Source organism: Oncorhynchus masou, chromosome 13 (genome assembly GCF_036934945.1).
Source record: "Oncorhynchus masou masou isolate Uvic2021 chromosome 13, UVic_Omas_1.1, whole genome shotgun sequence".
NCBI classification, from domain to species: domain Eukaryota; kingdom Metazoa; phylum Chordata; class Actinopteri; order Salmoniformes; family Salmonidae; genus Oncorhynchus; species Oncorhynchus masou.
The window spans coordinates 4835393-4848929 of NC_088224.1; the positions used below are offsets into that span (position 1 = coordinate 4835393).

The 13537-nt window shown below is 44.9% G+C and overlaps 1 protein-coding gene across 1 annotated transcript in view; it reads right to left on the bottom strand.

Moving 5' to 3' along the window:
* Positions 1–13537, bottom strand: part of LOC135551664 (protein FAM91A1) — a 117982-nt gene that overhangs the window by 2240 nt on the left and 102205 nt on the right. Inside the window, exons 21-23 of the mRNA XM_064982842.1 lie at positions 9469–9567; positions 5541–5664; positions 5203–5272 (exon numbers count right to left, since the gene is read on the bottom strand). Of these exons, the coding sequence (XP_064838914.1) occupies positions 5203–5272; positions 5541–5664; positions 9469–9567 (293 nt within the window). The remainder of the gene's footprint in view (positions 1–5202; positions 5273–5540; positions 5665–9468; positions 9568–13537) is intronic.

A 13537-nucleotide genomic window follows, 5' to 3' on the forward strand; every position in this document is an offset into this window, starting at 1 on the left:
AGCACCACAACATAACAACAACACAGTAGCAACACAACATAACTACAACATGGCAGCAACACAACATAACTACAACATGGCAGCAACACAACATGACAACAACATGGCAGCAACACAACATGACAACAACATGGTAGCAACACAACATAACAACAACATGGTAGCAACACAACATAACTACACCATGGCAGCAACACAACATAACTACAACATGGCAGCAACACAACATGACAACAACATGGTAGCAACACAACATAACAACAACATGGTAGCAACACAACATAACAACAACATGGTAGCAACACAACATAACATGGTAGCAACACAGCATGGTAGCATCACAACATGACAACAACATGGTAGCAACACAACATGACAACACCGCATGGTAGCAACACAACATAACAACAACATGGTAGCAACACAACATAACAACAACATGGTAGCAACACAACATAACAACAACATGGTAGCAACACAACATGACAACAACATGGAAGCAACACAACATGACAACAACATGGTAGCAACACAACATAACTACAACATGGCAGCAACACAACATAACTACCACATGGCAGCAACACAACATGACAACAACATGGAAGCAACACAACATGACAACAACGTGGTAGCAACACAACATGGTAGCAGCACAAAACATGGTACACAGACAACAGCACAAAGGGCAAGAAGGCAGAGACAACAATACATCACCCAAAGCAGCCACAACTGTCAGTAAGAGTGTCCATGATTGAGTCTTTGAATGAAGAGATTGAAATAAAACTGTCCAGTTTGAGTGTTTTTTTCAGCTTGTTCCAGTCGCTAGTTGCAGCGAACTGAAAAGAGGAACGACCCAGGGATGTGTGTGCTTTGGGGACCTTTAACAGAATGTGACTGGCAGAACTGGTGTTGTGTGTGGAGGATGAGGGCTGCAGTAGGTATCTCAGATAGGGGGGAGGGAGGCCTAAGAGGGTTTTTATAAATAAGCAACCAGTGACTCTTGCGACTGGTATACAGAGATGACCAGTTTACAGAGGAGTAGAGAGTACAGTGATGATGACAATTACAGGCCTCTCTCATCTTTTTTTTTGTGAGAACTTGAACAATTGGTGGCTGACTAAATGCTTTTTTGCCCCACTGTACATTTTGCCATTAAATGTAATATCAAGGTAGTATCCCTAATGGCACCCTATTCCCTATATACTTCACTACCCTAATGGCACCCTATTCCCTATATAGTGCTCTACCTTGACCAGGCACCCTATTCCCTATATAGTGCACTACCATTGAGCAGGGGCCATAGGGTGCCATTAGCACAGCAGCCTATCAGAGCCTAGGGTGCCATTAGGACAGCAGCCTATCAGAGCCCATAGGGTGCCATTAGGACAGCAGCCTATCAGAGCCCATAGGGTGCCATTAGCACAGCAGCCTATCAGGGCCCATAGGGTGCCATTAGCACAGCAGCCTATCAGAGCCCATAGGGTGCCATTAGGACAGCAGCCTATCAGGGCCCATAGGGTGCCATTAGGACACCAGCCTCAGGGCCCATAGGGTGCCATTAGCACAGCAGCCTATCAGGGCCCATAGGGTGCCATTAGGACAGCAGCCTATCAGAGCCCATAGGGTGCCATTAGGACACCAGCCTATCAGGGCCCATAGGGTGCCATTAGGACAGCAGCCTATCAGAGCCCATAGGGTGCCATTAGCACAGCAGCCTATCAGGGCCCATAGGGTGCCATTAGGACACCAGCCTATCAGGGCCCATAGGGTGCCATTAGGACAGCAGCCTATCAGAGCCCATAGGGTGCCATTAGGACACCAGCCTATCAGAGTCCATAGGGTTCAATTAGGGCAGCAGCCTATCAGAGCCCAGAGGGTGCCAATACAGACCAGTCATATCATTACAGATCACTCTGATGGCCAGGACCTAATACAGACCAGTCATAATACAGACCAGGTTAGGGTCCTCGGATGGGGCCACAGTGTCTCCTGACCCCTCCTGTCTCAGCCTCCAGTATTTATGCTGCAGTAGTTTATGTGTCGGGGGGCTAGGGTCAGTTTGTTATATCTGGAGTACTTCTCTTGTCCTATTCGGTGTCCTGTGTGAATTTAAGTGTGCTCTCTCTAATTCTCTCTTTCTCTCCGTCTCGGAGGACCTGAGCCCTAGGACCATGCCCCAGGACTACCTGACATGACGACTCCTTGCTGTCCCCAGTCCACCTGGCCGTGCTGCTGCTCCAGTTTCAACTGTTCTGCCTTATTATTATCGGACCATGCTGGTCATTTATGAACATTTGAACATCTTGGCCATGTTCTGTTATAATCTCCACCCGGCACAGTCAGAAGAGGACTTGCCACCCCACATAGCCTGGTTCCTCTCTAGGTTTCTTCCTAGGTTTTGGCCTTTCTAGGGAGTTTTTCCTAGCCACCGTGCTTCTACACCTGCATTGCTTGCTGTTTGGGGTTTTAGGCTGGGTTTCTGTACAGCACTTTGAGATATCAGCTGATGTACGAAGGGCTATATAAATAAAATTGATTTGATATCATTACAGATCACACTGATGGCCAGGACCTAATACAGACCAGTCATATCATTACAGATCACTCTGATGACCAGGACCTAATACAGACCAGTCATATCATTACAGATCACTCTGATGACCAGGACCTAATACAGACCAGTCATATCATTACAGATCACTCTGATGACCAGGACCTAATACAGACCAGTCATATCATTACAGATCACTCTGATGACCAGGACCTAATACAGACCAGTCATATCATTACAGATCACTCTGATGACCAGGACCTAATACAGACCAGTCATATCATTACAGATCACTCTGATGACCAGGACCTAATACAGACCAGTCATATCATTCCAGATCACTGATGACCAGGACCTAATACAGACCAGTCATATCATTACAGATCACTCTGATGACCAGGACCGAATACAGACCAGTCATATCATTCCAGATCACTCTGATGACCAGGACCTAATACAGACCAGTCATATCATTACAGATCACTCTGATGACCCGGACCTAATACAGACCAGTCATATCATTACAGATCACTCTGATGACCAGGACCTAATACAGACCAGTCATATCACTCTGATGACCAGGACCTAATACAGACCAGTCATATCATTCCAGATCACTCTTGATGACCAGGACCTTATACAGACCAGTCATATCATTCCAGATCACACTGATGACCCGGACCTAATACAGACCAGTCATATCATTCCAGATCACTCTGATGACCAGGACCTAATACAGACCAGTCATATCATTACAGATCACTCTGATGACCAGGACCTAATACAGACCAGTCATATCATTACAGATCACTCTGATGACCAGGACCTAATACAGACCAGTCATATCATTCCAGATCACTCTGATGACCAGGACCTAATACAGACCAGTCATATCATTACAGATCACTCTGATGACCAGGACCTAATACAGACCAGTCATATCATTCCAGATCACTCTAATGACCAGGACCTAATACAGACCAGTCATATCATTACAGATCACTCTGATGACCAGGACCTAATACAGACCAGTCATATCATTACAGATCACTCTGATGACCAGGACCTAATACAGACCAGTCATATCATTCCAGATCACTCTAATGACCAGGACCTAATACAGACCAGTAATATCATTACAGATCACTCTGATGACCAGGACCTAATACAGACCAGTCATATCATTACAGATCACTCTGATGACCAGGACCTAATACAGACCAGTCATATCATTCCAGATCACTCTGATGACCAGGACCTAATACAGACCAGTCATATCACTCTAATGACCAGGACCTAATACAGACCAGTCATATCATTACAGATCACTCTGATGACCAGGACCTAATACAGACCAGTCATATCACTCTGATGACCAGGACCTAATACAGACCAGTCATATCATTACAGATCACTCTGATGACCCGGACCTAATACAGACCAGTCATATCATTACAGATCACTCTGATGACCAGGACCTAATACAGACCAGTCATATCATTCCAGATCACACTGATGACCAGGACCTAATACAGACCAGTCATATCATTACAGATCACTCTGATGACCAGGACCTAATACAGACCAGTCATATCATTACAGATCACTCTGATGACCAGGACCTAATACAGACCAGTCATATCATTACCAATCACTCTGATGACCAGGACCTAATACAGACCAGTCATATCATTCCAGATCACTCTGATGACCAGGACCTAATACAGACCAGTCATATCACTCCAGATCACTCTGATGACCAGGACCTAATACAGACCAGTCATATCATTCCAGATCACTCTGATGACCAGGACCTAATACAGACCAGTCATATCATTCCAGATCACTCTGATGACCAGGACCTAATACAGACCAGTCATATCATTACAGATCACTCTGATGACCCGGACCTAATACAGACCAGTCATATCATTCCAGATCACTCTGATGACCAGGACCTAATACAGACCAGTCATATCATTACAGATCACTCTGATGACCAGGACCTAATACAGACCAGTCATATCACTACAGATCACTCTGGTCTGTATTAGGTCCTGGTCATCAGAGTGATCTGTAGTGATATGACTGGTCTGTATTAGGTCCTGGTCATCAGAGTGATATGACTGGTCTGTATTAGGTCCTGGTCATCAGTCATATCACTCTGATGACCAGGACCTAATACAGACCAGTCATATCATTCCAGATCACTCTGATGAGCAGGACCTAATACAGACCAGTCATATCAGGGTTATTGGCTGGGTGAGGTACAGAACATGGAAGTAATGAAACCAGCAATACTTATTTTTATGTGGGGGATGTCTGTCTAGACTTGAGTGTTATTTCAAAGGGAAACAAAGTGTTCTGATTGTCATTATGCGACTGGCTGGTTTGATAGCAGCGCTCTTCAAGTGGCAATGAGGCAGAATAGAACACACAGAGACCTTTTAGGGGCGGCAGGGTAGCCTAGTGGTTAGAGCGTTGGACTAGTAACCGAAAGGTTGCAAGTTCAAATCCCCGAGCTGACAAGGTACAAATCTGTCGTTCTGCCCCTGAACAGGCAGTTAACCCACTGTTCCTAGGCCGTCATTGAAAATAAGGATTTGTTCTTAACTGACTTGCCTAGTAAAATAAAAATAAAAATTTACCTGGAACGACTGAACAAAACTCAGGACCTTCAATGACAGTTTTCGGCTGGAATGAAGTAAGTCTTGAAGGCTGAAACAACAAAGAATTACACCGTAATTACATCTTAAAAAATAATAATAGTAGTAAATAATAATAAAATATATGCCATTTAGCAGACGGTTTTATCCTGAGCGACATGCGTGTATTTATTTTACGTATGAGTGGTCCAGGGAAACAAACCCACTAGTTAACATCGCCATACTATACCAACTGAGCTACAAAGGACCGCTTAGAAATGAACACTTCTCCCATTTCCCACCCAAGACAACAACAAAACCTCATTCTTTTCCTCCAGTACCTGTCTTTGCTACAGAGGCCGTGCGAGGCGATCTTTCGGCATATTTTGCGGTTGAGCTCGGAGCTGAAGAGAGGCATCCCAAAGCACAGCTCTAGAGGGACCCAGTCATCTTCTGTCAACGGCACTGCAGGGGGGTACAAAACATTACATCATCAAACGGGCAAGGGGGAGCATAATGACATCATCAAACGGAGACACAGAGGAGAGAGAAGTCATATAGAATGGAAAGCAAGAGTATAATAATACATTCAAATATAACTTTATGATCTATGAAAAGGATGGACATTCCCATTTGACATAACCTCACAGTAACACAGACAAGTGTGCAGTCGTACTCTCCCCTATTTAAAAGAAATGGAATGGTGTCAGGAATAGGTTAGAAACTCCCTCCAGCCATACTTGCATTAATCCAATGCTTTTAATAGCACGAGTGTACACTTCTGGAGAAGGGCAGAGAATCAGAACACAGTCATAAACTCTTCCAAAGAGACGAATATCCACCTATCATACGACTCAGAATGGGGTATCAACACTATCATACGACTCAGAATGGGGTATCAACACTATCATACGACTCAGAATGGGGTATCAGCACTATCATACGGCTCAGAATGGGGTATCAACACTATCACACTACTCAGAATGGGGTATCAACACTATCACACTACTCAGAATGGGGTATCAACACTATCATACGACTCAGAATGGGGTATCAACACTATCATACGACTCAGAATGGGGTATCAACACTATCATACGACTCAGAATGGGGTATCAACACTATCATACGACTCAGAATGGGGTATCCACACTATCACACTACTCAGAATGGGGTATCCAAACTATCACACTACTCAGAATGGGGTATCAACACTATCATACGACTCAGAATGGGGTATCAACACTATCATACTACTCAGAATGGGGTATCAACACTATCATACGACTCAGAATGGGGTATCAGCACTATCATACTACTCAGAATGGGGTATCAACACTATCACACTACTCAGAATGGGGTATCCAAACTATCACACTACTCAGAATGGGGTATCCAAACTATCACACTACTCAGAATGGGGTATCAACACTATCATACGACTCAGAATGGGGTATCCACACTATCACTATCATACTACTCAGAATGGGGTATCCACCTATCACACTACTCAGAATGGGGTACCAACACTATCAAACGACTCAGAATGGGGTATCAACACTATCATACGACTCAGAATGGGGTATCAACACTATCATACGACTCAGAATGGGGTATCAGCACTATCATACGACTCAGAATGGGGTATCGACACTATCACACTACTCAGAATGGGGTATCAACACTATCATACGACTCAGAATGGAGTCTCCACACTATCACTATCACACTACTCAGAATGGGGTATCCAAACTATCATACTACTCAGAATGGGGTACCCACACTATCACTATCATACTACTCAGAATGGGGTACCCACACTATCACTATCATACTACTCAGAATGGGGTATCAACACTATCATACGAGTCAGAATGGGGTATCCACACTATCACTATCATACTACTCAGAATGGGGTATCAACACTATCATACTACTCAGAATGGGGTATCCAAACTATCATACGACTCAGAATGGGGTCTACACACTATCATACTACTCAGAATGGGGTATCAACACTATCATACGAGTCAGAATGGGGTATCCACACTATCACTATCACACTACTCAGAATAGGGTATCCACACTATCATACTACTCAGAATGGGGTATCCACACTATCATACTATTCAGAATGGGGTATCAACACTATCATACGAGTCAGAATGGGGTATCCACACTATCACTATCACACTACTCAGAATAGGGTATCCACACTATCACTATCATACTACTCAGAACAAGTTGTATGAAAGTTGGAATATAGTAAATATTTGGAGTAGATTAAAGGTGTTTCTCAGTTTGCATACTACCATGCTCCACTCTCTCATGCTGCGAATGCATTCTCCCACCACGTTCTCTTCAGTACCTTCTTGTGAGGATGAGTGTGGAGAACACATAAAACCCCTTACCTCTCGCTGAGCAGCACTCCCCCTACTGTATTACCTCACGCTGAGCAGCACTCCCCCTACTGTATTACCTCACGCTGAGCAGCACTCCCCCTACTGTATTACCTCACGCTGCACCTCCCCTACTGTATTACCTCACGCTGAGCAGCACTCCCCCTACTGTATTACCTCACGCTGAGCAGCACTCCCTCTACTGTATTACCTCACGCTGAGCAGCACTCCCTCTACTGTATTACCTCACGCTGAGCAGCACTCCCCCTACTGTATTACCTCACGCTGAGCAGCACTCCCCCTACTGTATTACCTCACGCTGAGCAGCACTCCCCCTACTGTATTACCTCACGCTGAGCAGCACTCCCCCTACTGTATTACCTCAGCACTCCCTCTACTGTATTACCTCACGCTGAGCAGCACTCCCTCTACTGTATTACCTCACGCTGAGCAGCACTCCCCCTACTGTATTACCTCACGCTGAGCAGCACTCCCTCTACTGTATTATCTCACGCTGAGCAGCACTCCCCCTACTGTATTACCTCACGCTGAGCAGCACTCCCCCTACTGTATTACCTCACCCTGATCAGCACTCCCTCTACTGTATTACCTCACGCTGAGCAGCACTCCCCCTACTGTATTACCTCACGCTGAGCAGCACTCCCCCCTACTGTATTACCTCACGCTGAGCAGCACTCCTCTACTGTATTACCTCACGCTGAGCAGCACTCCCCCTACTGTATTACCTCACGCTGAGCAGCACTCCCCCTACTGTATTACCTCACGCTGAGCAGCACTCCCCCTACTGTATTACCTCACGCTGAGCAGCACTCCCCCTACTGTATTACCTCACGCTGAGCAGCACTCCCCCTACTGTATTACCTCACGCTGAGCAGCACTCCCTCTACTGTATTACCTCACGCTGAGCAGCACTCCCCCTACTGTATTACCTCACGCTGAGCAGCACTCCCCCTACTGTATTACCTCACGCTGAGCAGCACTCCCTCTACTGTATTACCTCACGCTGAGCAGCACTCCCCCTACTGTATTACCTCACGCTGAGCAGCACTCCCCCTACTGTATTACCTCACGCTGAGCAGCACTCCCCCTACTGTATTACCTCACGCTGAGCAGCACTCCCCCTACTGTATTACCTCACGCTGAGCAGCACTCCCCCTACTGTATTACCTCACGCTGAGCAGCACTCCCCCTACTGTATTACCTCACGCTGAGCAGCACTCCTCCTACTGTATTACCTCACGCTGAGCAGCACTCCCCCTACTGTATTACCTCACACTGGACCTCTCCATTCACTAAACCTTCTTCCAGCCAGGACAATGGCAACAATAAAGATGTAACAAGATCCTAATAGTGTTGCTAACCAGATAGTTTCACAGGCAAAAAATGAAACTATCAAAAATGACTTAAAACACAGCCTGTATGTATTAACGTATCATGTTACAATAATGAAGTCAGGCAACATACGTGATGTGAAAGGGAAAATCTCATTCTGAAGTTGGAGTTCATTTTTTCTTGCTTCAGCCCAAATAATGGCAGTGATTTCAATACATTTTGCATCGTTTTTTTTACATGGTTGTGCCATATTTCTGTGCATACTTTCCGTTGAAGCTTTTCATTGATGCTTAAAAATATGTACAAACGGAGTACGCATCCGTGTAACACACTCCGACCCTCCTGTTCTCCACTTCGCGTACTCGGAGAACGGTAGCGCGCATTTTCAGAAACACCCCTACTGTCATGTCCCTGCTGCTGCTTGCTTTCCTTCTCCTTCTCCAAAAAGTAGTGCACTACATTGGGAATAAGGGTGCTATTTCAGATCGCCCCCTAGTTTGAGTAGACTGTACTCTACCTTCTGCCGCTTGCTTTCCTCCATTGTTGTCCTCTGTGACCAGCTCAAAGGACTCCGTGCTGCTGTTGGCCTCCAACCCACCTCCCAGATGACTGTCTCCTGTATAGACAATATCAAATCATTATACACTGAGTGTACAAAACATTAGGAACACCTGCTCTTTCCATGACAGACTGACCAGGTGAAAGCTATGATCCCTTATTGATGCCACCTGTTAAATCCACTTCAATCAGTGTAGATGAAGAGGAGGAGTCAAGTTGAAGGATTATGAAGACTTGAGACATGGATTGTGTCTGTGTGTCATTCAGAGGGTGAATGGGAAAGACACAATATTTAAGTGTCTTTGAGGGGGTTATGGTAGTAGTGCTGCTGGGTTTTTCACGTTCAACAGTTTCCTGTGTGTATTAACAATGGTCCAACGCCCTGGTCAGTCCCTAGACACACCCATTGTGACTTCCGGGTTTGAGTGGCTGTAGGAAGTGGGTGTGTCCAAGTCCAAGAAGGGGCGTTTTGACAGGAGAGAGGTGGGAAAATCAAACATATGTTAGTTGGAAAGCCTAGTTTTCTTTGATGCTGGACAGGTGAGACATGAGTTGGAACAAGAAGAGGTTTACCTTCCTGTGTCTGATAGCAGGAAAGAACAATGTTTTGAACAACCACCATTAAAATCTTAGCTACAGTATAATGACAAACTATAATGACTCATCATCCTCTCCTAATCTGGCCACGACTCTGATTCATTTTACAGCAGGTTTGCAAATCACAAAAATAAATACAATTACATTCTAGTATAGTTACTAGAAGTATAGTTCTAGTATAGTTACTAGCTCCGCCATTTCCTGGTTGCTAAAATTCTAATAGTTCTAATTTCAGTTTGTGACAAAACAAGCTGTCATTGTGGAGAGAATCATTGTACCATCTTAACCGCTGTGAAATATCTTGACCGTAAACAATGTATTTGTATTGTCAGCTGTTTGAAGCTGGTGTACAAAACCTACAGTAAAAGCCACAAAAACAAAACGGGAAGCATAGAAATAGAGCACATAGAACAGATCTACCGCTTCTTAGGCTCACTTTCAATGAGAATGACAGATCTATAACTCACATTTCTATGTTGGGTCGCCCAAAAACATTACATATTGCAGCTTTATATCCTCCAAGCCAAACCCATCCCTCTCCACCTCCCCTCAGTGTTTCTCCCCCCTTAACTAACCCCACCCCAGCCAAGCTTGTCCCAACCTCCCATCCTTGCCCACGGTCAAGTTCTCCGGTCATCAGAGAAAATGACTTTACCCCAGTCCTCAGCAGTCCAATCCCTGTACCCTTTGCAGAATATCAGTCTGTCCTTGATGTTTTCCTGGAGAGAAGTGGCTTCTTTGCTGCCCTTCTTGACACCAGGCCATCCTCCAAAAGTCTTCGCCACACTGTACGCGCAGATGCACTCACACCTGCCTGCTGCCATTCCTGAGCAAGCTCTGTACTGGTGGTGCCCCGATCCCGCAGCTGAATAAACTTTAGGCCACGGTCCTGGCGCTTGCTGGACTTTCTTGGGCGCCCTGAAGCCTTCATCACAACAATTGAACCACTCTCCTTGAAGTTCTTGATGATCTGATAAATGGTTGATTTAGGTGCAATCTTACTGGCAGCAATATCCTTGCCTGTGAAGGCCTTTTTTTGCAAAGCAATGATGATGGCATGTGTTTCCTTGCAGGTAACCATGATTGACAGAGGAAGAACAATGATTCCAAGCATCACCCTCTTTTTGAAGCTTCCAGTATGTTGTTCGAACTCAATCAGCATGACAGAGTGATCTCCAGCCTCGTCCTCGTCAACACTCACACCTGTATTAACGAGAGAATCATTGACATGATGTCAGCTGGTCGTATTGTGGCAGGGCTGAAATGCAGTGGAAATATTTTTGGGGATTCAGTTCATTTGCATGGCAAAGAGGGACTTTCTGGGGTAACATTCTGGAGTATATGCAAATTGCCATCATACAAACTGAGGCAGCAGACTTTGTGAAAATTCATATTTGTGTCATTTTCAAAACTTTTGGCCATAACTGTAGTGCGCACATAATTTTTTTCAAATTCATCCTCTTCTCAGAGCAGGGGACTCTCCTCCTTCAAACTGGAAAGGCTTCTTGTAGCTTGATTAGAGCGACACTTCTGAATTCCATCCTGCGCATTACCTTCCATACCCACAGCACTGCCGGGAAGCGGAGTTGAGACTTAATTCCTTTTTCCTCCATTGAATGTTTGATTTGAATGTATTCTTTGTGTCCCTCTCTCAGTTTAGCAGACAGGTCCTGGACAAATCTAATGGACCGGTCGTGGATTTTGATTTCATTTCGCCCCTGTGCCCTCATGTTTATCATGTTTATTACCACGCGTGGGAATTTAGCGTTCCTCTGTTTCACCCCGATCTGATGGCATCGTTTCAGATCTTCTGGTGATATACCCACGTCAAGTTCCTCTGACATTAGTTTGACAATGTAGCTGGAAAGGTCTCCTTCTTGCTCATCTTCCGGTAAGGGCAATATTCTCATGTTTCATCTCATTCTGTTTGCTTGCTGGTCCAATTCATCTTCTAAAATTTGCAGCTTTGTTTCCAAAAGGTACATTTTGTTGTCTTGTTCATTCATGCACATGCCTTGTCGTGTTCTACTTTTATAATAACAGAGTCTAACAGTTTGTTTGTTTTGGTGTGCATTGAGAGCATTTTAGCTATGTTTTCCTTGATAGTATTTAACTGTTCATTACTCTCAAGTTGTTCCTCGTCTTTTCCTCTGAGGGAAGTCATGCCTTGTTAGATTTGTGTCGCCGCACCACTTTACTAACTGATTGGTTCGCTGTTGTACATAACTGATCGCTCACATTCTCCCAGCTGCTTGGGGATATGTTGGTCTGGTTTCTACATAGAACCACAGTTTGTCGGTACAAAACGGAGGTACTGACACCCCATGTATCCTATCGGTATGCACATGCGCCTCTTAATTAACTCTTAACTTTTATAATACATATTTAACACAATTTTTGTAGGTAAGAGGAAGTAGGAGGCTGGGGTGACATCATGATGATGAGAGAAACAATTAGCAACAGGAAAGCTGCAATTAAACCAGACTGATGGCTATCGTTACCTCACTGGTACCATTAAACCAGACTGATGGCTATCGTTACCTCACTGGTACCATTAAACCAGACTGATGGCTATCGTTACCTCACTGGTACCATTAAACCAGACTGATGGCTATCGTTACCTCACTGGTACCATTAAACCAGACTGATGGCTATCGTTACCTCACTGGTACCATTAAACCAGACTGATGGCTATCGTTACCTCACTGGTACCATTAAACCAGACTGATGGCTATCGTTACCTCACTGGTACCATTAAACCAGACTGATGGCTATCGTTACCTCACTGGTACCATTAAACCAGACTGATGGCTATCGTTACCTCACTGGTACCATTAAACCAGACTGATGGCTATCGTTACCTCACTGGTACCATTAAACCAGACTGATGGCTATTAAACCAGACTGATGGCTATTTACCTCACTGGTACCATTAAACCAGACTGATGGCTATCGTTACCTCACTGGTACCATTAAACCAGACTGATGGCTATCGTTACCTCACTGGTACCATTAAACCAGACTGATGGCTATCGTTACCTCACTGGTACCATTAAACCAGACTGATGGCTACCGTTACCTCACTGGTACCATTAAACCAGACTGATGGCTATCGTTACCTCACTGGTACCATTAAACCAGACTGATGGCTATCGGTATCTGATGGCTGTTCTTTTGTATTGGATGTGCCGCATACGTCACACTTCTGGTGAAAGGAGCTGGAGGGATGTTTGTCAGACCACGAGACATCCCGAAAATCGGTCTTCTCACGAAAATGTCTGTCGCGAACGGACGGTTTGGCCCCTCTATGGAAAGATGACTCTCGAACACGACGGTGTTCTCCGTTTTGCTCTCCTCCTGTCCACCCTACCCTGTTAACTGTTACCCACCTGCCATCAGACCTACCCCCACCCTGCACCACTACCCACCTC